The sequence below is a fragment of the Anomaloglossus baeobatrachus genome, chromosome 1 (assembly GCF_048569485.1).
Source record: "Anomaloglossus baeobatrachus isolate aAnoBae1 chromosome 1, aAnoBae1.hap1, whole genome shotgun sequence".
Taxonomy (NCBI): domain Eukaryota; kingdom Metazoa; phylum Chordata; class Amphibia; order Anura; family Aromobatidae; genus Anomaloglossus; species Anomaloglossus baeobatrachus.
The window spans coordinates 648,687,978-648,714,592 of NC_134353.1; the positions used below are offsets into that span (position 1 = coordinate 648,687,978).

Genomic DNA, 26,615 nt, shown 5'->3' on the forward strand with positions numbered 1-26,615 from the left:
AATCTGCGCTTTACTTACCTTTCCCAGGTCTAATACTGAGTCATCGCCACTGCTCTGAATGTCTGCTATTGTGTGCAGCGGTGACATCACGTCAACAGCATTGCAGCCAGTAATTGAGCTCAGTAGCTATGTCTGTGTTGATGGCATGAGCCACTCTTGAGATGACTGATTGGCTGCAGCATTATCAATGGGACATCAGCACTGCAGACAATAACAGATTCCGGGAGAAGGGTTGGAGACTCAGTTTCGGACCAGGGAAAGATTGGCAAAAAAACAGTTTCAAACATCAGTGGAGGGGACAGAGGTATTCCAAAAAGGGAAAACCTCTTTACATGACGGCAAATTCTATCAAAATGCCATCATTTAATAAGATAAGAAAATGCTTTTAATTAAGAATATTGCAGATTTACCACAGCAAGGAAGAATGAAAGTGTCTGAAACAGGAAGTTGAGTAGGTAAGGTATCATTGCAATAAGATATTAGTAATTGAGAACATCAAACACTTGTCTCTATGAAAGTTACTGTGACTACTCTGGTTACCCCATTCTGAAATGGTGCTCAATAAAAGAACACAAAAATGATACTTCAGGTTCTTTTTAGTATATGTTATAGTCTGGATAGTTTACCAAGTATATACACCTTGTATTTTGCTTATTGATGCAATACATTTTTTTTACGAAGAGACCAATATAATTGTGAATTCTTCCAGGACAAGTTTTTGACCATGGAAGGAAAAGAAAATCTGACAAACATGATCACCACTTTTATTATTATCGGATTCCCTTCCTCTTATCCTATTCAGATTCTCTTCTTCTTCCTTTTTCTCTTCATGTACATCTTGACAACGATTGAAAATCTTCTAGTCATACTCATTATCTGGAATAGCCGAAATCTACACAAACCCATGTATTTCTTTCTTGGAAATTTGTCATTCTTGGAGGCGTGGTATGTAACAGTCACAGTCCCCAAATTATTGTCCATATTCCTCACAGAAAATAATCAGATTACATTGACCGCCTGCATGACACAACTCTATTTTTTCCTCTTCTTGGGCTGTACTGAATGTGTACTCCTAACGGTCATGGCATTTGATCGATATGTAGCTATCTGCAACCCTTTGCATTATGTCACTATAATGAACTGGCATTTCTGCTTTCTTCTGGCATTCGGCACTTGGATCACTGGCTTTGTGATATCTACAATCAAGATTTACTTTATTTCTCAGCTTACTTTTTGTCGGTCAAACTTGGTCAACCATTTTTACTGTGATGTGTCTCCAATACTCAACCTCGCCTGCACAGATATGAAGAAAACTGAAGTTGTAGACTTTATTCTTGCCCTTGTCATCCTCTTAGGGCCACTTTTGCTAACTTGCTTTTCCTATATGTGCATTTTAGCAACAATCATTCGAATCCCACATTCCAGTGGCCGTAAAAAAGCTTTTTCCACTTGTGCTTCTCATTTGGTTGTTGTTGTCATCCTCTACTCAACAACGCTTTTTATGTATGCTAGGCCAAGCAAGGCTCAGTCGGTTAATTCCAACAAACTGGTGTCTGTTGTTTACACGGTGGTAACACCCTTTCTAAATCCAATCATCTATTGCCTAAGAAACAAGGAAGTGAAGGAGGCTGTCTACAAACTTCTGAAAAGCTGAAAGGACGATATGATTTCTAATAAAACCCTAAAAAAAATTTTTTAGATGCCTAATTTTGACAAACCATAATTGAAAGAGGTTGCCTTATTAATTATTTAAAATTATTAAAATTGCAAAGTGCTTGTAAATACAAACAACTTTGCAATTTACTTGTTTTTAAAAATTATCTTTGTTCTCAAGAGTAGAGATGAGCGAACCTCTGAAGGTTCGAGTTCAGTTCGGTGAACGGACGCTGCGTTCGAGTTCGGTTCGGCGAACCGTTCGACGAACCTCTCGAACCCCATTGAAACCAATGGCAGACAAACACAAACACATAAAAACACATTATAAATGTACACATACAGTTAATAAACATTGCCATAACACTTACAGGTCCCCGCAACGCGTCCTGCACTCTGTCTCCCGCCGCTTTTCCTTCCGATAATCGCTGCGTCCTCTCGGTAACCAGCACTGATGATAGGACCTATCGTGATGTCAAAGTAGCATGTGACCAGTCACGTGTCTATTATATCATTTGCTACAGACTGGTCACATGGCTATGACGTCATGCTAGGTTCTGTCAGTGCATCTCTCCGGTACGCGGTGCTCGTTCCAGCATGTCCGTATACCGGCGAAATGCTCTGGCACATGGTCGACTCCTCATTCCTGCATGTGGGCGCTCTTTACAGAGTCAGCCCACATGCATGGACTAGCTGTCACAGCCGGTAAATTGCGACATCGGGAGTCACGTGATCGGAGAACCGTTGCTATGGTAACCCGCCTGTCAGCGGTGATGTCACCGCTTACAGCACGCAGCTTCTGATCACTCACTGAGGGAATAGACTGCACGGGAACAGCAGCATTCTTCCTCCCATGCAGTGCTATCTGATGTAGCAGAGCTGCATGGGTGGAAGGAGAAAGAAGACAGAAAACCATGGATCGTGGAGGGCTGACAGGGAGTAAAAACATGGAGTCTCTAAGTGTGTCTGTGTATTTATTTCTATTAAAGTATTTTTTCTCTGTGTGGTGTCTTTTTTTTAACCCTTTATTGGAGATTCTTAATGGCCGGGTCAAACTTGCCTGACATTAAGAATATCTGGCTTAATACTAGCTAGCAAAAGAAAGCTAGTATTAACTCATTATTACCCAGCGAGCCACCCGGCTTCAGGGCCGCTGGAAAAGTTGGATACAGTGCCAGATGATGTCGCTGCTTTGAAAGCGCCATTTTCTGGGGCGGTTGCGGACTGCAATTCACAGCAGAGGGGCCCAGAAAGCTCAGGCCAACCTGTGCTGCGGATTCCAATCTCCAGGTGCCTAGTTGTACCTGGCTGGACCCAAAAATGGGGCAAAGCTCATGTCAATTTTTTTTTTTTTTTAATTATTTCATGAAATTCATGAAATATTTAAAAAAAGGGCTTCCCTATATTTTTAGTTCCCAGCCGGGTACAAATAGGCAGCTTGGTGTTGGAGCAGCCATACTTGCCTGCTGTACCTGCCTGCTGTACCTGGCTAGCATACAAAAATATGGCGGCTGGGGGTTGGAGGCAGCCCGTAGCTGCCTGCTGTTCCTGCCTAGCATACAAAAACATGGCGAAGCCCACGTCATTTTTTTGGTGGGGAAAAAACTCCTGCATACAGTCCTGGATGGAGTATGCTGAGTCTTGTAGTTCTGCAGCTGTTGTCTGCTCTCCTGCATACACTAGTGAATGGAGCATGCTGAGCCTTGTAGTTCTGCAGCTCCTGTATGCTCTCCTCCATACAGACAGACAGCAGCTGCAGAACTACAAGGCTCAGAATACTCCATCCAGGACTGTATGCAGGAGTTTTTTGCCCCCCCAAAAAATTGCGTGGGCTTCGCCATGTTTTTGTATGCTAGCCAGGAACAGCAGGCAGCTACGGGCTGCCTCCAACCCCCAGCTGCCTATTTGTACCCGGCTGGGAACCAAAAATACAGGAAAGCCCTTTTTTTTTTAATTATTTCATGAATTTCATGAAATAAAAAAAAAAATGACGCGGGCTTCGCCCAATTTTTGTGTCCAGCCAGGTGTAACTAGGCAGCTGGGGATTGGAATCCGCAGCTCAGGGTGCCCAAGCTTTCTGGGCACCCCTGCTGAGAATTGCAGTCTGCAGCTGCCCCAGAAAAGGGCGCTTTCATAGAAGCGCCATTTTCTGGTGCTGTATCCAACTCTTCCAGCTGCCCTGGTGACGGGTGGCTCGCTGGGTAATAATGGGGTTAGGGCTAGCTGTATATTATCAACTGGCCCTAAGCCCGAAATTCATGGTGTCACGCCAATATTAGACATGGCCACCATGAATTTCTAGTACAGATAATAAAAAACACAACACACAGAAAAATATTTTTATTAGAAATAAAACACAACACAATTAGTGACTCCATCTTTATTGAAATAAAGAACCCCCCTCCGCAGTAATCCTGGGTCAAGGGTCCCGCGCCGTCCAATCTGGATCCAATATCATCTGATCGGTTTTCTGGAAGGCAAAGCGATGAGATGATGTGTCAGGTTCAAGGGCCTGAATCACATGACAAAGCAGCTGATTGTATAAACGGCTTTTATACAATCAGCTGATGCATCAGTGCAAAAAACAAAACAAACTACACACTTCTGTGCAGACTCCTGTCCGACAGCATCAGCTGATAGTTTAGCCGGCCAGGCGGTAAAAAGCCGGCCTCACCGCTCGACTTATAGTGTCAGCTGATTCCGTCAGGGGACCGCATCAGCTGATCATCGCCAGGTCTGAGAGAGAGGAGAGAGGAGATACTGACTGAGAATGACTGAGAGAAAGAGAGAGAGCAATGCAGCCTCATTCCGTGAACTGCTCCGATTATAGAGGGGTGGCTCACAGCTGATGTCTGGCTCCTCCCCTCAGTGCATAATTAAATTAAATTAGAATTATAAATAAATAATTCTAATTTAAAATTAAAAATAAATTAAATTTTTTACCAATACAGCCGGGACTAGAACTCGTGATCTAATGCTTCATAGGCGAGCACTCTATCTACTCAGCTACTGCCTCTAATGATAGTGATTCACTTCACTGGTACATGAAGCTGATACAGCGCGATTGTGTTCTACGGTGCTGCTGCATCTTTAGGGAGCAGAACTGACATGTGTGGATTACTTCGGACCTGGAGGGGTATTTTTGGATTTAAATAAAATGGTGAAACAGGGTGTTTTTTTGTCTTTTATTCCAAATAAAGGATTTTTCGCTGTGTGTTTCTTTACTTTCACTTTCAGTTTAATCATGGAAGTTGTCATCTAATGGATGTGTCAATTCCGGGCGGCTGCTGGGTGATATTGTTAGGGTGGTGGGCTCCCGATAACGTGGTGCTCTCCATCCTAACAATACCAGCCTCCAGCCGTGTGACTTTATCCTGGCTGGTATCAAATATGGGGGGAACCAAATTTTTTATTTATTATTATTTATTTATTTTACTGCACGATATAGACCCTCCCGCCGGCAGCTGTGATTGGTTCCAATGAGACAGCTGTCACTCAGCTTGGGACATGTCTGACTGCAACCAATCATGGGCCCTGGTGGGCGGGGAAAGCACAGAATACCTGATTGACTAATGAAGTGGCAGCCATTTTCTAAAGACGAAAAGACGCCGCAGATTTGTGACAACCGTGCAGCGAGGCGCCCGTGATCGGTGAGTAGGAAAGGGAGAGAGATTGTGCTGGGGACGCAGGACGCATGTAGATAGCAATGTGTGCACATAGCCTTACTGTGAAAAGCCACGTTTTTGGTGTTCGAACCGTTCTCGAACCTAACTCGAACTGACAAAAAGCTCAAGTTCGAGTTAGATCTTAATTCATATTTTCTTAACAATGAGGCTTGCTCACCTTTCAAATGACAAATTCTCTTTGTGAGCCTTTTTCATGTTTAACAGACAACAATCAAAAGACCTAAAGGCCCTCTATACAAACAATTGCTACCCTGGAGGAAATGTAAACTAAGGAACAATAGCCCTGTAATATCAGTTTCAATGAGACATGTCACAATTTACATTCTAAGTAATCAGGCTAAAATTTTTAATATTTTACTGTGCTGTCAGACATGTAAGCGGATTTTAGACAGCACTCACGTTTACTAATAGAGCACTGTCAATAAAGACTAAAGACTATAAAATACAAATAAGAGGGCATAACGGAGCACCGAAGCAAACAGCACGCCAACGGTGCACCGAAGCAAAAAGCACGCCAACTGTGTACCGAAGCAAACAGCATGCCAACGATGCATCGGAGCAAAGACCACACCAATCGTACACTGAAGCAAAGACCACACCAACGATACACCGGAGCAAACAGCATGCCAACCGTGCAACGAAGCAAAGACCACACCAACGGTGCACCGAAGCAAAGACCACGCCAAGGGTGCACCGAAGCAAAGACCACAGCAACGGTGCACCAAAGCAAACAGCCCGCCAACCGTGCACCGAAGCAAAGACCACGCCAACGGTGCACCGGAGCAAACAGCCCGCCAACCGTGCAACGAAGCAAAGACCACACCAACAGTGCACCGAAGCAAAGATCACAGCAACGGTGCACCGAAACAAAGACCACACCGACAGTGCACCGAAGAAAAGACCACAGCAACGGTGCACCAAAGCAAACAGCCCGCCAACTGTGCACCGAAGCAAAGACCACGCCAACGGTGCACCAGAGCAAACAGCCCGCCAACCGTGCACCGAAGCAAAGACCACGCCAATGGTGCACCGAAGCAAAGACCACACCAACGGTGCACCGAAGCAAACAGCACACCAACGGTGCACTGAAGCAAAGACCACACCAACGGTGCACCGAAGCAAAGCCCACAGCAACGGTGCACCGAAGCAAAGACCATGCCAACGGTGCACCGAAGCAAAGACCACAGCAACGGTGCACCAAAGCAAACAGCACGCCAATGGAGCACTGAAGCAAAGACCACACCAACGGTGTACCGGAGCAAACAGCCCACCAACCGTGCACCGAAGCAAAGACAACGCCAACGGTGCACCGAAGCAAAGACCACACCAACAGTGCACCGAAGCAAAGCCCACAGCAACGGTGCACTGAAGCAAAGACCATGCCAACGGTGCACTGAAGCAAAGACCACAGCAACGGTGCACCAAAGCAAACAGCACGCCAACGGAGCAGCGAAGCAAAGACCACACCAACGGTGTACCGGAGCAAACAGCCCGCCAACCGTCCACCGAAGCAAAGACCACGCCAACGGTGCACCGAAGCAAAGACCACACCAACGGTGCACTGAAGCAAACAGCATGCCAACAGTGAACCGAAGCAAAGACCACACCAACGGTGCACCGAAGCAAAGACCACACCAACGGTGCACCGAAGCAAAGACCATGTCAACGGTGCACCGAAGCAAAGACCACAGCAACGGTGCACTAAAGCAAACAGCACGCCAACGGAGCACCGAAGCAAAGACCACACCAACGGTGCACCAGAGCAAACAGCACGCAATGGTGCACCGAAGCAAAGACCACACCAACGGTGCACTGAAGCAAACAGCACGCCAACGGTGCACCGAAGCAAAGACCACACCAATGCTGCAGCGGAGCAAACAGCACGCCAACCGCGCACCGAAGCAAAGACAACAACAACGGTGCACCGAAGTAAACAGCATGCCAACGGAGCACCGAAGCAAATACCATGACAACGGAGTACCAAAGCAAAGACCACATCAATGGTGCACTAAAGCAAACAGCACGCCAACAGTGCACTGAAGCTAATAGCATGCCAACGGTGCACCAAAGCAAAAACCACGGCAATGGTGCACCGAAGCAAAGACCACACCAACCGTGCACTGAAGCAAAAAGCACGCCAACAGTGCACCGAAACAAAAACCACACCAAGCGTGCACCGAAGCAAACAGCACGCCAACGGTGCACCGAAGCAAAGACCATACCAACGATGCACCGAAGCAAAGACCACACCAATGGTGCACCGAAGTTTCCCAAATAAAGTTCCAAACTGCAATTCAGGAATCCATAAAAATTATTTTATTTATTCCAAGTATTACAACATCATATGAGTCTGTACATGCCTGTATAGTGTACATGCCTGTATAGTGTACATGCCTGTATAATGTACATGCCTGTATAGTGTACATGCCTGTATAGTTTTTTATAAAAATATTTTAGTGTAGGACTGTCCCAATAGAGATTTGGCGTGACGTGGCGGGGTAGCTCATGAAATTGCAATTGTTTGCCAAAAATCTCAAATTTATAATAATTACAGTTGGAATTTTTAGTGCTGTAGTGCACATTTAGTGCTAGCTTTTTTGTTTTTTCTTCATTGAATTGGTCGGTGGGTGACCCCCACCTTGCTATGCACCCCAATTTGGGATGTATTCCACCTGTCTAGATTTTGGTGGTTGGTGACTGTTCACATTCAGTCATCAGGCCCTGTCCACAGGCTATTTACTTCATGCAGCATTTGCTTGGACCTGTCTCGCCCACAGCCATGATTCAGTCATGGGTACGGGATTTAAATAGACCAGGTGAGTGCTGCTAAGAGCAGTTCTACTATTTCATATGTGAAGCCGTTTGGCACATTTTATAAAAAAAATTTAGCGTAGGACTGCCCCAATAGAGATTTACCGTGACGTGGCGGCGTAGCTCAAGAAATTGCAACTTTTTGCCAAAAATCTCAAATTTATAATAAGTACAATTGGAATTTTTAGTGCTGTAGTGCACATTTAGGGGCACTTTGCACACTACGACATCGCAGGTGCGATGTCGGTGGGGTCAAATTGAAAGTGACGCACATCCAGCGTCGCAGGTGATATCTTAGTGTGTAAAGCCTTTTTGATACGATTAAAGAGCGCAAAATCGTCGTAATCGTATCATCGGTGTAGCGTCTGTCATTTCCATTATTTGGAAATGACCGATGTTACGATGTTGTTCCTCGTTCCAGCGGCATCACACATCGCTGTGTGTGGAGCCGCAGGAGCGAGGAACATCTCCTACCTGCGTCCTGCGGCTCACGTCAACTATGCGGAAGGAAGGAGGTGGGCGGGATGTTTACGTCCCGCTCATATTCGCCCCTCCACTTCTATTGGCCGCCTGCCGTGTGACGCCTCTATGACGCCGCACGACCCACCCCCTTAATAAGGAGGCGGGTCGCCGGCCAGAGCAACGTCGCAGGGCAGGTGAGTGCATGTGAAGCTGGCGTAGCGATAATATTCGCTACGCCAGCTATCACTAGATATCGCATCTGCGACGGGGGCGGGGACTATCGCTGCAGCATCTGTAACACATTGTTACTGATGTCGCAGCATGCAAAGCCGGCCAAACACATACAAACACATAGAAAACACATAGAAAACACCTTCTAAGGTGTCCAAAAGGTGACAAACTACTCAGAAGACACCACAAACACATGGAAAAGTGACAAGTACATATACTCATGCGAAAAGAAAAGAGCTGGATGAGTAAAAGGAGGAGGAGACACAGATATAGGCATGTCATGCCCTTCTAAAATCATGTCAAACACAGCAAGGGGACTCCAACAAGAGTCTCCATTTTTTTTCAAAAATTTGGGCACAGACACCACTTAAATGTCCCACAGTTGCAAAACTTAAAATGGTTATGTTCATGAAGCACATTCAAAAATCCACAAGCCTTTAGTCTCCCCAGAATGACACAGGGGTAGAAAAGTCCTTGTGCATCCATGACCTGTTCATCTTATTGAACGTTAGTCTATCCACATTGTCACTGGACAGACGCGTGCGCTTATCTGTCAGCAGACCACCAGCAGCACTGAACACATGTTCCGAGAGAACGCTGGCTGCGGGACACGACAAGATCTCCAAGGCGTAAGTGGCGAGCTCAGGCCATTTGTCCATATTGGAAGCCCAAAATGAGCAAGGCCCCAGCTGCACAGACATGGCAGCTATGTTCATGGCAGCTATGTTCACTTGGAGATACTCCTGTATTATCCTCTCCAGGCGTTGACTATGTGTCAGACTTCTTGTTTCTTCTGGCCTTGCAACGAATGGTCTAAAAAATTCATGAAATGATTCCATAAAATTGCTGTTACCACCAGATACGGTGTTACTGGTACGGTTTGAGTGATGACTCGACAGTCCCATGGTTGGCAAGTTAGAACTGTGAGATTCACTCTGTGCACCACTGGTGTTTAGTGGAAAAGCCGATCTAAGATTATGTAACAGCTTCTGCTAATACTCCTGCATATGTGCGTCCCTTTCTATGGCAGGAATTATTTCGCCAAATTTTGACTTGTACCGGGGATCTAAGACTGTGGCAACCCTGTAGTCAGCATTACTTCGAATTCCGAGGGTCATGTTGTAGGTAGTGCAGCAAGAAGGCACTCATGTGTCTTGCGCATCCAGGAGGAACAAGTCCTTGTTGTGTTGGTTGCGGCAAGGTGAGAATCATGCTTCCTTCCTCTGCCCTCTCCCCCCAACCTCGCACAACAGAAATATGATCAAGGTCTCCCTCATCTTCTGATTCTTCCATGACCATCGCCAGCTCGTCCTCCATTTCTTCCTGGGCTCCTGCGCCTTCCTCAATAGTTTGGCTGCTACCATGCGCCCTTATTAATCCCTCTCCCCCACCATCCCATGCCTGCCACCTTGGTGCTGCTGACCGTCTGGACCTTGGAGATCTTGTTATCCTTTCTGCATATGACTCCTCCTCTACTTCCTCCCCTTCTTCTTGTCCCACCACCTGACTCCGAATACTGTTTAGAGTGTGCTCCAGCATGTAGATGACCGGAATAGTCATGCTGATAATGGTATTGTCAGCGCTAAACATCTTCGTCGCCATATCAAAAGAGTGCAGAAGGGTGCATAAGTCCTTGATCTGAGATCACTCCAGTAGCATGATCTGCCCCACTTCTGGATCTCGTTGGCCCAGGCTATACATCATAACGTATTGCACCAAGGCTCGGCGGTGCTGCCACAGTCTCTGCAACATGTGCAGAGTCGAATTCCAGCGTGTCGGCACATCGCATTTCAGCCGGTGAACCGGCAGGCCAAAAGACTTCTGGAGCGATGCAAGTCGTTCAGCTACGGGGTGTGAATGGCGAAAGTGAGCACACAGCGACCGTGCCCTCTGCAGAAACCCATGTAGGCCGGGATAGTGGTTTAAAAATTGCTGGACAACCAGGTTCAACACGTGAGCCATACAAGGCACGTGTGTCACATTGCCCCGGCGAAGGGCCGCACCCAGGTTTGCAGCATTGTCGCATACAGCCTTCCCTGGCTGCAGGTTGAGTGGAGACAACTAATGATGAAACTCTGTCTCCAGAGCTGACCACAACTCCTCAGCTGTGTGACTCACATTTCCCAGACATTTCAAAGTAAAGACCGCCTGAAGCCGTTGAGCTCTTCTGCCAGCATATTATGGAGGTGTGCGGGATTCCTTGTACACAGTTATAACGCGGGTGGCCTTACAAGACAGGCTTTGGGCGGAAGTGGAGGACCGAGACGAGGTTGAGGAGGCAGAAGCAGTGGAGGAACGTCTACATACAGAGGATTGACGCATAACTCGTGGGGACGGCAAGACTTGTACAGCAGACCCTTCTCCATCTCTCACCATAGTTACCCAGTGCCCAGTCAGCGACATGTAACACCCCTGTCCATGCTTACTGGTCCAAGTATCTGTGGTGAAATGCACCCTGTGACACACAGAGTTTCTCAAGGAAGCGGTGATGTTGTGTGCGACATGCTGGTGTAGCGCAGGCACACCTTTCTTGGAGAAGTAGTGGCGACTCGGCATCTGGTATTGGGGCACTGCGACGGACATAAGGTCTCGAAAATCCTCTGTGTCCACCAGGTGGAAAGGCAGCATTTCGGTAGCCAACAGCTTGCAGATGCTGAAATTCAACCTCTTTGATTTGTCATGGTTAGGAGGAAATGGTCTTTTACTTGTCCACATCTGAGGGACCGAGGGATGGCTGCTGTACTGAGACGGCGTTGAGTAGGGTGTCCCTGGCAAACTGCTGGTCTGTGAGGAAGGTTCATGCGTAGACATAATGTTGCATTCATCCAAAGGTGGTGCTCTCGATGTCTGAGAGAGCTCAACACCAACAGCTGTTTCCACTTCCAAAACAACTGACGATCTGCCAATCACACTGCCTGTTGCGGGTAAAGAGGTGGAAGGCCTGCATCTAAAAGCATGTGTGATTGCTGTACCCACAGTTACAGAGGATGAAGAGTGCGCGGATGCACTTGATGGGGCAGATGGTGGTTGGACCGCCCAGCTAGGCCACATTGTAGCACAGTGAGCTTCCCACTGCGATTTATGCTTCATATCCATGTGACGTTTCATGGACGAAGTACTCAAAATAGTGAGTTTTGGCTTCTACTTAGAGATTGGCGAAAAATCTTACAGATGACATGAGTTGGGTGATAATTTGCGATGTCAAAAAAGGCCCAGGCTAAGCAAGGCTTAGAGCCCATGCGACCTGCAGACTTTTGCTCAGAAGCAGAGTTGTGGCTGAGGATGTAGTTGTTGACATGCTTCCAGTACTCCGTCCCTGTTCAGGAAGGCGCAACCTAACCCTGTCGTCAGTAGCATCCTCCGTCCAAGTCCTCTGCTGACCTCATCGACTGGCTGACTGTGGGTTGACAGTAAGTGGGATCTCCAACCTCATCATCACCCTGTGTGTTTTCACTCCCCTTGTCCTCAGAGCCAACCTCTTCCTGCCCTGACCGAATAGTCAAGTTGTCATTCCAATCAGGTATCTTAGTCTCATCATCAGCAGCATGTTCCTCATTGTCTCCATCAAGAGGAGTTACAGTTTGGGAATGAGGGTCTACATTATGCTCAGAACCTTCTTCATCTGGGCCTGAATCCAACTCACAAAGCTTCTGGGCATCAGTGCAGATTATTTCCTTGTCTGGACTCACTGCAGCTTTGGAGAAGACCTCTGATTTCCAGGCTATAGTGTGACTGAACAGCTCTGTAAACTCAACCATCTCTGTTACCCCATACTCAGCAGAGCGGGTGGAGACTTGAGAGCTGGTAGGAAGCAAGTGCGATTGGGGTAACACCTTAGAGGACTGGAGTATTTGGGATGTGGAAGTTGAGGTGGAGGAGAGGCCACTTGATGGAGCACTTGAGATCTATTCAAGCATCTGCTCTTTTTGTGCCTCATCTACATTTGGTAGCGATGGTGGTGTCCGTAAGAAAGGGATCATATCAGATTGTCCACTGAAAAAAGTAGACATCTTACTTTGGCTGGAAGATGGTCTTTCTTAAGCAGATGTTACTGTTGCTTTACCACCTACTCCACGGACACGAACTTTTTTTCTCTTTTCCAACACGCCTGTTCCCCTTTCCACCAGCATCTGGCCTTTTGCCACTCATTTTGTATGTGAACAAATTGGCAACTCTGCAGTTGTTGGCAAAAAAAATTAGGATGGAAATCGAGCAGAGCTGAGTGACCAAACATTGCTACTATGCCCAAGGGATTGCCTGGGATAGCTGCAGTAAAAAATTGGCCACTGGATAGATAGTAAAAAATTGGAGGCACATCTAACTGCAACCAGTAACACGTGGCAGTGGGCGGGCAAAACAATGAATATTGGATTGTCGGCTCCGGAAGGGGAAAGTGTGGCCCGGAAGATGTTTGCCGCCATGACACCACCTGGGGGAGTAAACCGGTCTCGTCCAATTTGCTTAAAGTTCAGCAGTTCGAGTTACGTTCGAGAACGGTTCAATCACCAAAAAGCCTAGCTAGTTACTAGCTGGCTTTTCACTGTAATAGTGTGAGTCACTGTGAATGATGATATTATCAAAATTCAGCGTATAGTGTGCGTGGGGGACGGAGTTTAGATCAGTGCTGCTGCTGAGAGAATACCGATCGCCATTTTTTTTTCCTAACTGCGCGTACAGTGGGGCGGGCCAGGCTGTCAGCCAATCACAGGCACACACATAGCAAAATGGATTTTTGCCAGACAAGCAAGGGCATGTGTCATAGGCTGTGCATGTCACATGTCTTTGCCTTATAAGACCCGGCCATTTTCTCCGTCGCCGCCATTATCTGTTTGCTGCGGGTGGGTGACAGTCACCGCTCCCGCTGCTGCTGCTGTGTGAGTTATAGACATACAGTGCAATCTACAGATCGCTTTGAGGATTAGGGACTTCTTGTAATTTCAGCCCTTTTTAGGGCTGCATTACAGCCGTTCATAGCCATTGTTGCTAGGCAGGTCTATGCCAATGCTGTGCAGGGGTTTATATAACAGCGTCTGGCTACATCAGCTCAGGCAATTCCTTGGGGCATTGTTTCATTGGCAGGGATAGAAAGTGAGGCTTCCTTTGCTGACAAGCTAGCTACAGCACCTGTGCAATCTACACTCCTGTCCATTTTTGCTACGCAATTTTAATTGCAAACAGTGCTGACACTTTTTGGGGCATACGAAAATTGTCTGGGATACTAACTTAGTGTTCCTTTGCTGACCAGCTAGCTACAACACCTGTGCATTCTACACACCTGTCCATTTTTGCTACTAAATTTTAATTGCAAACAGTGATGACACTTTTGGGAGCATACTAAAATTGTCTGGGATACTAACTTAGTGTTCCTTTGATGACCAGCTAGCTACAGCACCTGTGCATTCTACACAGCTGTCCATTTATGCTTTGCAATTTTAATTGCAAACAGCACTGACACTTTTTGGGGCATACTAAAATTGTCCGGGATACTAACTTAGTGTTCCTTTACTGACCAGCTAGCTACAGCACCTGTGCATTCTACACACCTGTCCGTTTTTGCTATGCAATTTTAATTGCAAACAGTGCTGACACTTTTTGGGGCATACTAAAATTGTCTGGGATAATACCTTAGGGTTTCTTTGCTGTCAAGCAAGGTACACCACATGTGCATTTTTCACTCCTCTCCATTTTTGCTACGCAATTTTTAACTGCAGGTAGTCCAGCCAATCTGTGAGGAAGGTGCAGGCGTGGATATAATGTTGCCTTCATCCAAAGGTGGTTCTCTCGATGTCTGAGAGAGTTCAACACCAGCAGCTGTTTCCACTTCCAAAACAACTGACGACATGACAATCACACTGGCTGTTGCGGGTAAAGGGGTGTAAGGTCTGCGTCAAAAAGCATGTGTGACTGCTGTCCCCACAGTCACAGAGGATGAAGATCATGCAGATGTCATTGATGGGGCAGACGGTGGTTGCACCGCCACGCTAGGCCGTATTGTAACATAGTGACCTTTCCACAGAGACTTATGCTTCCTTTTAAGTCGTGCGCAGAGTGGGCTCCCCAAAACCACGCAACAGGAAAAGGACTCTAGGCAGTTGGGTTGATAAATGATTGTTTAACTTTCCCAAAACAAACAATAAGAACCATGCATAAACCTGAAATAATAGAACAATCTACTCACAATTCCAAAAACCTACACCCCTATGCTGCGACACTCGTAATGGCGATTTATACCCCCTGCTCACCAACTTTTGCTTAACGAAAGGATTGTCTAAACAGTTGCCTACTACCTGGTAATCCCTCTGCGTAGCAGGAGTAATTGTGTGTGTGTGTGTGTGAAAACGACTTACCAGTAGTGCATCACAAGAGCTTACAACTTATCTACCTAAACATAGACAAAACACATTAACCCCCCTGAATACCCTTGTTAGCTGAAGCATCACAGATAAGGCAGATGATAACAGTGTGAAGGCAAACCACACAGCTCAGCAACACAGTCCTGAAAATCTTGTAAAGCAACAGACATTGCAAACATGTGTCGCTGTCCCTCTAGGATTTTAACTGCAAAGGTGGCTTTACACGCTGCAACATCGCAAACGACATCGCTGTAACGTCACCGGTTTTGTGACGTAATAGCGACCTCCCCAGCGACATTGCAGTGTGTGAAACACATCAGCGACCTGGCCCCTGCTGTGAAGTTGCTGATCGCTACAAATCGTTCAGGACCATTCTTTGGTTCTTTGTTTCCCGCTGTGCAGCATGATCGCTAGAAAGTCTCAGTGTGTAAAGGGGACTTTACAGCAACTTCGTTAGCGACTTCCCTTTCAAAAAACTGCTTTACAACGTCCCCAATGACTAGCTAGGTCGTTCTGCAGGTCCGGATCGCTGTTGCGTCGTTGGCCAGGTCTGCCTGTTTTACAGCTTACCAGCGACTCACCAGAGACTTTGTAGCGATCCCGGCCAGGTTGGGATCGCTGGTGGGATCGCTAGAAAGTCTCAGTGTGTAAAGGGGCCTTAACTGACAAATTGACAGAGGAGAGGCTGCAAGTCTTATTGTCTATATAGTCGGCCTAAGCAGAACAGATATGTGTTTTGCTAAGAACACAAAGTGTTGCGTGCGCGCATTACTGTCTGGTCCCAGCCTACCGTACCTGGGTACTGTGGTGTCCAGTTGCCATAAATACAGAGTTTACGATCCTCTCCCGGTAAACAGTATAGACAGCACCGGAAGAATGTCGGTCTCCGGCACAGGATTCTGCTCACAGGCGTTACGGTCCTCCTCACCAAACTCCAACATGAGTCCCCTCACAATTCACTGAAGCTTTTCCTTCACTTCACAGACAGCACCTCCTCCGCTCTCCAAGTCCACAGCTAAAAACCGTTTTGCTATTGCAATAGTGACCAAACAGTCAAAGGCAGATGCAAAAAAACAGCAGCCCCTTGTGGGTAGTCTGCAACAATGCATGCAATGAACTGCAAATAAGCAGGTTGCATTCACAGTGGGTAAAGCTCATCAATACACCCTCACGCTATCACTTCATATCCATGTGACACTTCAAGAACGAAGTACTCAAAGTAGTGAGTTTTTGACCTCTACTTAGAGATTGGTGACAAATCTTACAGATCACATGACTTGGGTGATCTTTTGCGATGTAAAAAAAGCCCCAGGCTAGGCAAGGCTTACAGCCCATGCGACCAGCAGAGCCACCACGACTTCTGCTCAGAGGCAGAGTTCTGGCTGAGGATTCAGTTGTTGACATGCTTCCAGTACTTTGTCTCTGTCCAGGAAGACGCAACATACCTCGTCGTCAGTAGCATCCTCCTCCACCTCCTCTGCTGACCTCATCGACTGGCTGACTTTGGTTTGACAGTAAGTGGGGTCTCCAACCTCATCATCACCCTCTGTGTTTTCACTCCCCTCGTCCTAACTCCTCCGAGCCAACCTCTTCCTGCCCTGACCAAATAGTAAAGTTGTCGTTCCAATCAGGTATCTGGGTCTCATCAGCATGTTCCTCATTGTCTCCACCAGGAGGATTTACAGTTTGGGAATGAGGGTGTACATTATGCTCAGCACCTTCTTCATCGGGGCCTGGATCCGACTCACAAAGCTTCTGGGCATCAGTGCAGATCATTACCTTGTCTGGACTCACTGCAGCTTTGGAGCAGACTTCCCCGGCTATTGTGTGACTGAACAGCTCTGCAGACTCAACCCTCTCTGTTACCCCATACTCAGCAGGGCTGGTGGAAACTTGAGAGCTGTTAGGAAGCACGTTCGATTGGGTTGACACCATAGAGGAATGGAGTATTTGGGATATTGAAGTTGAGGTGGAGGAGAGGCCACTTGATGGTGCACTTGAGATCCATTGAAGCACCTGCTCTTTTGGTGCCTCATCTACATTTGGTAGCGATGGTCATTTCCGTGAAAAAAGGGATCATATCAGATTATCCACGGGAAGAAGTAGACCTCTTATTTTGGCTGGTAGTTGGTGTTATGAATCGGTGCCGCCGTAGATGCAAGCAGCCTGCTGCGGTTCCAGTTGCGCCCAGGCGTCAGCTGCCATTTTTGGCCATGCCTCGGGTCGTCCAGCTGGCTGCTTCCTCCTCCCCGTCTAAGTGTGGAGAGATGGCTAGTGTGCATGCGTGTGCCGATTTACCCCATATACAGCCTACGTCCAGTGTTTCGCCTAGTGAGCATGTTCAGCATGACTTTGCAATTCCTGAGGCTAAAGCCTGCTTTACATGTTACGATTCAGCATACGATATCGTATGCGATCGTAACCGCCCCCATCGTATGTGTGGCACATTCAATTTGTTGAGCGTGTCGCACAAACAAGTAACCCCCCGTCACACGTACTTACCCTTCCATACGACATCGATGTGGGCGGCAAACGTCCACTTCCTGGAGTGGGAGGGACGTGCGGCGTCACATCAACGTCACGTGGCAGCCGGCCAATAGAAGCAGAGGAGCGGAGATTAGCGGGACGTAAACATCCCGCCCACCTCCTTCCTTCCGCATAGCCGGCCGGCAGCCGCTTGACGCAGGTAAGATCTGTTCATCGTTCCCAGGGTGTCACACACTGCGATGTGTGCTACCCCGGGTATGATGAACAACCTAACGTTCAATATTTAGGAGTTGAATGATGTGCGTGCGATAAATGTTTTACCATTCAATCGCAATCGCACATAGCTGTTACATGCTACAATGTACCTTACGATGCCAGATGTGCATCACTTACGACGTGACCCCGCCAACACATCGTAAGATATATTGCAGCGTGTAAAGCACCCTTAAGTCCTCAGTTCGTGCTACTGAGCATGCTCCCACACTTAGTGAGAAAAGCCTCTTTGCACAGGTACTTGGACTCCGTGCCGTGTCTAAGTCCTGTGTTGGGCCTACAGAGCATGCAGAGGCTGATGGTCTGTTTTCTGAGACTGTTTTTCAGGCTAATGAGCATGCTCAGGCACTTAGTGCCTCAGAGGCAAGGTCCATTAAGCAACTCACTGGCCATGTCCGTGAGGTGGCAGTCCATGATAGTCCACAGGGCATCAGGTGTCTTGATGATGTGGCCACTCCGGACTGGCTCGCAGAGGCCAGCCCCTATGATTTGACACCTCATCATTGTTCGTCAGACGATGACAGGTGAGGTGTTTGGGGCGTGGCTGCCATGAGGTCATCATTGAAGTTGCGCTTCCAGGTAGGCCGCTGGTTATGTCACTGATGACGTGGCACTTTGCTTTTGGCTCCTGGAGGTGCATTGTGGTCCACCCTGGGTTGGGGCGGACCCAGGTTAGAAAAGGGGCTGGAGACAACAAGGAGGTGCGCTGTCTTCTATTATGCTCAGACAGAGCCCACCTCCATGTGTTGAACCCATTGTGGCTTTAGGCCAGAGGTAGGCAGGGATAGGGCGACGGTGCAGGATGCCACCACACTTGGTAATGCAGAACGGTTACGACCAGCTCCTGTCCTACCAGTCTTGCTACTGCAGCACAGTGGCATTAACTGGGCTGCTGCGCCTGCTGTCCACAGGTGTGCCCCCTACACACATGGACACCATACCCAATGGCCCCTGTGTGGTTAACAGGGAGTTCCTGAGCTAGGCGTGTGGACCTTGTGACGCTAACAGGGTTCCCAGTCTCCAGATCCGAGTGTCGTCTAACTCGGTTCAGGCTACTATTTCCTTCAGAGCCACCCAGCTCTGTATCCTCCGCCTAACCTTCTGGTTGCCAGCATCTCCTTTTCCATCTAGGAGCACGGTGGACCCCGTCTGGCGATTGGGATATATACCACCTTATCCAAATCTGCCAGTCCCCCGTAACAGATGGTGTTTCTTCAGCAGATGTTACTGTTGCTTAACCACCAAACCCACGGACCCAAACTTTTTTCCCCTTTGCAACACACCTGTTCCCCTTTCCACCAGCATATGGCCTTTTTCCACTCATTTTGTAGATGACCAAATTTGCAACTCTGCAGGGACACACTACTCAACGCCGTCTCAGCACAGCAGCCAGCCTTCGGTCCCTTAGATGTGGACAAGTGAAAGACCATTTTCTACTAGCCATGACAAAGCATTGAGATTCACTCTGTGTCACTCTGGAAAAGCTGATCTAAGATTGCGTACCAGCTTCTCCTGATACTCCTGCATACGTGCGTCCCTTTCTATGGCAGGACTTATTTTGCCAAATTTTGTCTTGTAAGGGGGATCTAAAGCGGCTTTACACACTACAATAAATATTACGATATGTCGGCGGGGTCACGTCGTAAGTGACGCACATCCGGCATCGTAAGTAATATTGTAGCGTGTGACAGCTACGTGCGATTGCAATTGAACGAAAAACCGTTCATCGCATGCACGTCGTTCAATTGCTAAAAATTGAACGTCGGGTTGTTCATTGTTCCCGAGGCAGCACACATCGCAGTGTGTGACACCCCGGGAACGATGAACAGATCTTACCTGTGTCCTGCGGCTCCCGCCGGCTATGCGGAAGGAAGGAGGTGGGCGGGATGTTTACGTCCCGCTCATCTCCGCCCCTCCGCTTCTATTGGCCTGCTGCCACGTGACGTCGCTGTGACGCCAAACGTTTCTCCCACTCCAGGAAGTGGATGTTCGCCGCCCACATCGAGGTCGTATGGAAGGGTAAGTAAGTGTGACGAGAAATAATAGTTTGTGCGACACGTTCAACAAATTGAACATGCTGTACATACGATGGGGGCGGTTACGATCGCATACGATATCGTATGCTTAATCATAACGTGTAAAGCAGGCTTAAGACTGTGGCAACCCAGTAGTCAGCATTACTTCGAATTAGGAGAATCCGAGGGTCATGTTGTAGGTAGTGCAGCAAGAAGGCGCTCATGTGTCTTGTGCATCCAGGAGGACCAAGTCCTTGCTGTCTTGGTGGCGACGAGGTGAGAATCATGCCTCCTTCCTCTGCCCTCTCCCCCCAACCTCGCACTACAGAAATGTGAGTGTGGCGCCCCTGACCTGGTCAGGCACCACTGAGTACTGCACCCATGCTGGGGACAGTACAATACAGGTAATCCAGAAGGCTGACCGAGGTGTGACTACACAGGCGCATAGTGATCAGGTCTCACACATGTACCTTTGAGAGGACCCCTGGGGATCCCAGGAGGGGGAAAAGCCTTCACCTTCACTGGAATAGTGGAGGGGGCCAAAAGCCTCCATCTCCTCTCAAGGGGTGTGGTAAGAGAGTCTGGTTGCTAGGTGGCGTAGGCAGGCACAAAAGGGAAAAGAGAAGGAGGAGTAAACAGTCTGCAGCAGAGTGTGGAGGAGTGAGGAGCAGGAAAGTGAAGCTCTGACAGGAGCAGCAGTGAAGGTCCCAGATGTGAGCCGGTTCAGAGCAGAGTCCAGGGAGCTCCGAGGAGAGCTGACCCCTTCCCCTGGGCTGCTGTAGTCTGACAGCGTCCGCGCAGTGGCTACCGACGGGGGAGAACGGTCACCTAGGAGTGCTACCCGAAACCCATCTCCAGCTAGAGAGAGAGCACAGAGTGGGAAGTAAGGAGACTGCTAGGGAGAACCAGGCCCAAACGGGCGGCAGATCCCGGAGCGGGGATAGATCCACCTTTCCCTGCTAAACCTGCCGGTGTGGGGCCCTCAAAGCCCACACCACAACAACTAAAAGCCGCAGCCACGTAGCCACAGTTAGGGCCCACAGTTCACAGGAGGCAAGAAGCTGGAGTGATCTGGCCCAGGCAACAAGCAAACGGCAAACGAAGGGGAGAGAGGCTTCAGCAACTTCCCTGGGTGACCCCCATAGGGACTAAAAGTCGGGGTTACCCCAAACCACCAAGGGCTAAGGAAGGCGAGTTGGTAGTCACCATCAGAAGTCAGCCTGAAGGATACCTGGTTCCAGCCTGGTTCATCCCAGCTACGCCCGGGTTACTCACCCTGCCATCTGAAGTGAGTAAAACCCCTGAAAGACATTCTGCGTGTGTGGAGTTATTCTGCGCCTTGTGGTACTACGCACCTACACAGGGCCCTGGGGCTTGCCTCACTCTCAGGAGGCTATTCCAACTAACTGCACTCACCATCAGCCCCAGGCGTCCCTCAACCTGCAGTGGCGGTCCCCACTGACCGCAATACTGAGAGTGGCGTCACGACAAATAGAAGATTCTCCTACCGGTGACAAGATCCAGCCGAGTGGAGTCCCTGAAGGTAATGCACCGACACAACACCTGTGGGGCTTCACATCTGGCGTCACGAACAGGATAAGGACTAGACCTGTTCAGACAGGTGACCATGTGCCTGGGCGGTCCGCTTGAAAAATTGGAAGCGCCGCCATATTGCCACCATGAAAAGCGCGCTGAAAAACAACAGCAGCCCGCGCTGGGAGAAGTTACCGCCCACGAAGAGGTGTGGCTACCCAGAGATCCCCTACAGAGTCCTGACCTCGCTTGTGAAGAGAGCGGAAGCGTCCAGAGACGTCGGGACAGAAAGGGAGCCAGAAGCCTGCTGCTGGGAGAGGAGCTGCTGAAAGAGGCAGAGCGGAAACTGAACAGCTTGCTACTAGAGGCAACGACGAGTCCACTGCTGGGAAATCGTGCAGAAGAGGGCGCAGAAGAAATGGCGTCTGACCGCAGAAACCCAGAACCGGGCTCCGCTGCCTGGTGGTATCGGGAGCTGGCCCAGTTCTGCGACCGACTGGAGACCCGGGTCGTGGAGCAGATCAGAGAAGAACGCATGGAACTTCTGGAGATGGCTGCCGCGGTTCAGGCCTATGAAGGGAGAGCCGCGCGCCGAGTGCCAGACCGGGCGGTGACGACTCAGACCCCGATGCTGCCACCGATGGGTGAGTCCAGTGATACCCCTGCCAGCGCGAGTGCCCCGACCCCTGCTGTCACGTCCGCGGTCCCTGAAGAGGCGTCCGGCGCGGCGACGCTGAGCCAGGCCGCAGCCACGCCAGGTGCGGCCCGCCAAGCCCCGGCCGCCGCAGCGATGCCCTGCTCGGCCCACCAAGACCCGGTCCCTGCAGCGACGCCCAGTCCGGCCCGCAAAGAACCGGCTGCCACCGCGACCCTCATCCACGCCGCAGGTGTGACGCTGACCCAGGCCGCCGCCATGCTAGGCCCGGCCCGCCGAGACCCCACCGCAGCAGCAACGCTCGTCCGCGCCGCAAGTGAGGTGCTGAACCAGGCCGCAGCCACGCCAGGTGCGGCCCGCCAAGCTCCGATCGCTGCAGCGACGCCCAGCCCAGCCTGCAAAGATCCCATCGCAGCTGCGACGCCGATCCAAGCCACGACAGCGACGCCAATCTAGGCCGCCGCAGCGATGCCCTGCCCGGCCCGCCAAGACCAGGCCGCCGCCATACAGGGCGCGGCCCGCCAAGACCAGGCCGCCGCCATGACAGGCGCGGCCCGCCAAGAGATTGCATCACCATTTACCCCGGCCTGCAAGGCCAGAGCAGACACCGCTCCCCAGTCCAAAGAGGTCCCTGCTGGAAAGCCCACGCTGGGGGAGGACCCCGCATACTGGCAGCTGAAGGCTGACATGGAGGCCAAGTTTCCACAATGGTTGGTGGACCAGTACATACTCCCTCCGCATACCCCCAAGACGACTCCTGCAGCAATCATGCCGAAGAGATCCCTGCCTGGGCCTGCTGAAGAAAGTCCATCCCCAGCACCGCCACCGAGGGAGTGCTCAGAAGAACTAAGGGGGAGGGGAGGCCAGGAAGCTGAGGAGCTGACTCAGGAGCCACCAGCAGTGGATCCATGCCCAGAGCCAGAGATGTTGCCATATTCTCGCTGGGATGAAGAGGAAGATTTATCCAGCAACCTCACCTGGGAGCCTGCCAGCAGTGAAGCAGCCACCCAGCAGAATCAAGCCCGCAAGACACGGCGCCGCAGCAGAACCCAGTTTTCCCCTGCACCGCCATCCCCAGAGCAGAAAGAAGTCACGGCCAGAGACCTAGAAGAAAAACGGTTCCTGAGAAGAGCCAAAGCCCAGGTCAGAGGACCCCTTTGTAGAGGTGTAGTAGAAGACTTTAGCCTAAAATCAGGATACGGCTTCATAGTAGCACCTGGTATGAAAGAAGGCATTTTTGTCAATAGGAGAGACGTCAGAGCTAATTTGCCCAGAGGACACCCTGGCAGAAACCTAAGAATGGGAGACACAGTGCAGTTTACCATGCATCAAGGCGAAAGAGGCTGGTATGCGCTAGATGTAGCACCATGTCCTAAAGAAGAAGAAAGGAAAGACAGCGATAAAGAAAGAAAAGACAAAGGACCTACTGACGAGACAACCACAGATGAGGAAAAAGGTCAAGAAAGCAACAGGTGCCGCAGCCCTACAGGCCCAAGCCCTGGTGAAGAGGAGTCTGCATAAGTTCATGTAAAGTAAAGCAAGTTACCAGTTTGAAAAGTTTGTTTTGCAACGTTTTCAAGTTCAAGAATGTGCCCACATAAACTCATGTGAGAAATGAACCTTAAGGCTATGAACTGGCTATAGCCACAAACTCTCGCAGTGTAAATAGTTACACCAGAGGGCACCACCACCACCAGAGTCAGCCTGTTTAGGGGCTTGGCTCGTCTGCAACCAGGGAGCACGTCCGTATATAGGGCCTTGGCTCACCTGCAACCAGAGAGCATGCCTGTTTATGGGGCCTGGCTCTCCACCACAAAGAGGGTACCTGGTCAGCACCAACTGTGGAGGCCGCCTCTACATCCTGCCAGAAGAGGCTGAAGGCGCGGATCCACCAGGCCAGGTATACCCTGAAACCACCAGCCCATGAAAGCTGCCTCTACATCCTGCCAGAAGTGGCTGAAGGCGCGGCCAACGTGAGAGGGTTTTGGGTGGGTTAACGGACTTGTGGGTGGAGGGTGGTGATGTATGGTACCTGGTGCTTTTAAATGTTTTACATGTTTTAATGTTTTATGCATTTTAAAAAGTTGTCTTGCAGCCCGAGGACGTGCTGGTGATAACTAAGGGGGAATGTGGCGCCCCTGACCTGGTCAGGCACCACTGAGTACTGCACCCATGCTGGGGACAGTACAATACAGGTAATCCAGAAGGCTGACCGAGGTGTGACTACACAGGCGCATAGTGATCAGGTCTCACACATGTACCTTTGAGAGGACCCCTGGGGATCCCAGGAGGGGGAAAAGCCTTCACCTTCACTGGAATAGTGGAGGGGGCCAAAAGCCTCCATCTCCTCTCAAGGGGTGTGGTAAGAGAGTCTGGTTGCTAGGTGGCGTAGGCAGGCACAAAAGGGAAAAGAGAAGGAGGAGTAAACAGTCTGCAGCAGAGTGTGGAGGAGTGAGGAGCAGGAAAGTGAAGCTCTGACAGGAGCAGCAGTGAAGGTCCCAGATGTGAGCCGGTTCAGAGCAGAGTCCAGGGAGCTCCGAGGAGAGCTGACCCCTTCCCCTGGGCTGCTGTAGTCTGACAACGTCCGCGCAGTGGCTACCGACGGGGGAGAACGGTCACCTAGGAGTGCTACCCGAAACCCATCTCCAGCTAGAGAGAGAGCACAGAGTGGGAAGTAAGGAGACTGCTAGGGAGAACCAGGCCCAAACGGGCGGCAGATCCCGGAGCGGGGATAGATCCACCTTTCCCTGCTAAACCTGCCGGTGTGGGGCCCTCAAAGCCCACACCACAACAACTAAAAGCCGCAGCCACGTAGCCACAGTTAGGGCCCACAGTTCACAGGAGGCAAGAAGCTGGAGTGATCTGGCCCAGGCAACAAGCAAACGGCAAACGAAGGGGAGAGAGGCTTCAGCAACTTCCCTGGGTGACCCCCATAGGGACTAAAAGTCGGGGTTACCCCAAACCACCAAGGGCTAAGGAAGGCGAGTTGGTAGTCACCATCAGAAGTCAGCCTGAAGGATACCTGGTTCCAGCCTGGTTCATCCCAGCTACGCCCGGGTTACTCACCCTGCCATCTGAAGTGAGTAAAACCCCTGAAAGACATTCTGCGTGTGTGGAGTTATTCTGCGCCTTGTGGTACTACGCACCTACACAGGGCCCTGGGGCTTGCCTCACTCTCAGGAGGCTATTCCAACTAACTGCACTCACCATCAGCCCCAGGCGTCCCTCAACCTGCAGTGGCGGTCCCCACTGACCGCAATACTGAGAGTGGCGTCACGACAAATAGAAGATTCTCCTACCGGTGACAAGATCCAGCCGAGTGGAGTCCCTGAAGGTAATGCACCGACACAACACCTGTGGGGCTTCACATCTGGCGTCACGAACAGGATAAGGACTAGACCTGTTCAGACAGGTGACCATGTGCCTGGGCGGTCCGCTTGAAAAATTGGAAGCGCCGCCATATTGCCACCATGAAAAGCGCACTGAAAAACAACAGCAGCCCGCGCTGGGAGAAGTTACCGCCCACGAAGAGGTGTGGCTACCCAGAGATCCCCTACAGAGTCCTGACCTCGCTTGTGAAGAGAGCGGAAGCGTCCAGAGACGTCGGGACAGAAAGGGAGCCAGAAGCCTGCTGCTGGGAGAGGAGCTGCTGAAAGAGGCAGAGCGGAAACTGAACAGCTTGCTACTAGAGGCAACGACGAGTCCACTGCTGGGAAATCGTGCAGAAGAGGGCGCAGAAGAAATGGCGTCTGACCGCAGAAACCCAGAACCGGGCTCCGCTGCCTGGTGGTATCGGGAGCTGGCCCAGTTCTGCGACCGACTGGAGACCCGGGTCGTGGAGCAGATCAGAGAAGAACGCATGGAACTTCTGGAGATGGCTGCCGCGGTTCAGGCCTATGAAGGGAGAGCCGCGCGCCGAGTGCCAGACCGGGCGGTGACGACTCAGACCCCGATGCTGCCACCGATGGGTGAGTCCAGTGATACCCCTGCCAGCGCGAGTGCCCCGACCCCTGCTGTCACGTCCGCGGTCCCTGAAGAGGCGTCCGGCGCGGCGACGCTGAGCCAGGCCGCAGCCACGCCAGGTGCGGCCCGCCAAGCCCCGGCCGCCGCAGCGATGCCCTGCTCGGCCCACCAAGACCCGGTCCCTGCAGCGACGCCCAGTCCGGCCCGCAAAGAACCGGCTGCCACCGCGACCCTCATCCACGCCGCAGGTGTGACGCTGACCCAGGCCGCCGCCATGCTAGGCCCGGCCCGCCGAGACCCCACCGCAGCAGCAACGCTCGTCCGCGCCGCAAGTGAGGTGCTGAACCAGGCCGCAGCCACGCCAGGTGCGGCCCGCCAAGCTCCGATCGCTGCAGCGACGCCCAGCCCAGCCTGCAAAGATCCCATCGCAGCTGCGACGCCGATCCAAGCCACGACAGCGACGCCAATCTAGGCCGCCGCAGCGATGCCCTGC

The 26,615-nt window shown here is 50.4% G+C and overlaps 1 protein-coding gene across 1 annotated transcript; it reads left to right on the forward strand.

Annotated features, from left to right (window-relative positions):
- The first annotated feature begins 724 nt into the window (after nt 1-724).
- LOC142245151 (olfactory receptor 6B1-like) lies at nt 725-1,654 on the forward strand. Its single transcript, XM_075317603.1, has one exon. The coding sequence runs from the start codon at nt 725-727 to the stop codon at nt 1,652-1,654; it is 930 nt and encodes a 309-aa protein (XP_075173718.1).
- Nucleotides 1,655-26,615: the final 24,961 nt, after the last annotated feature.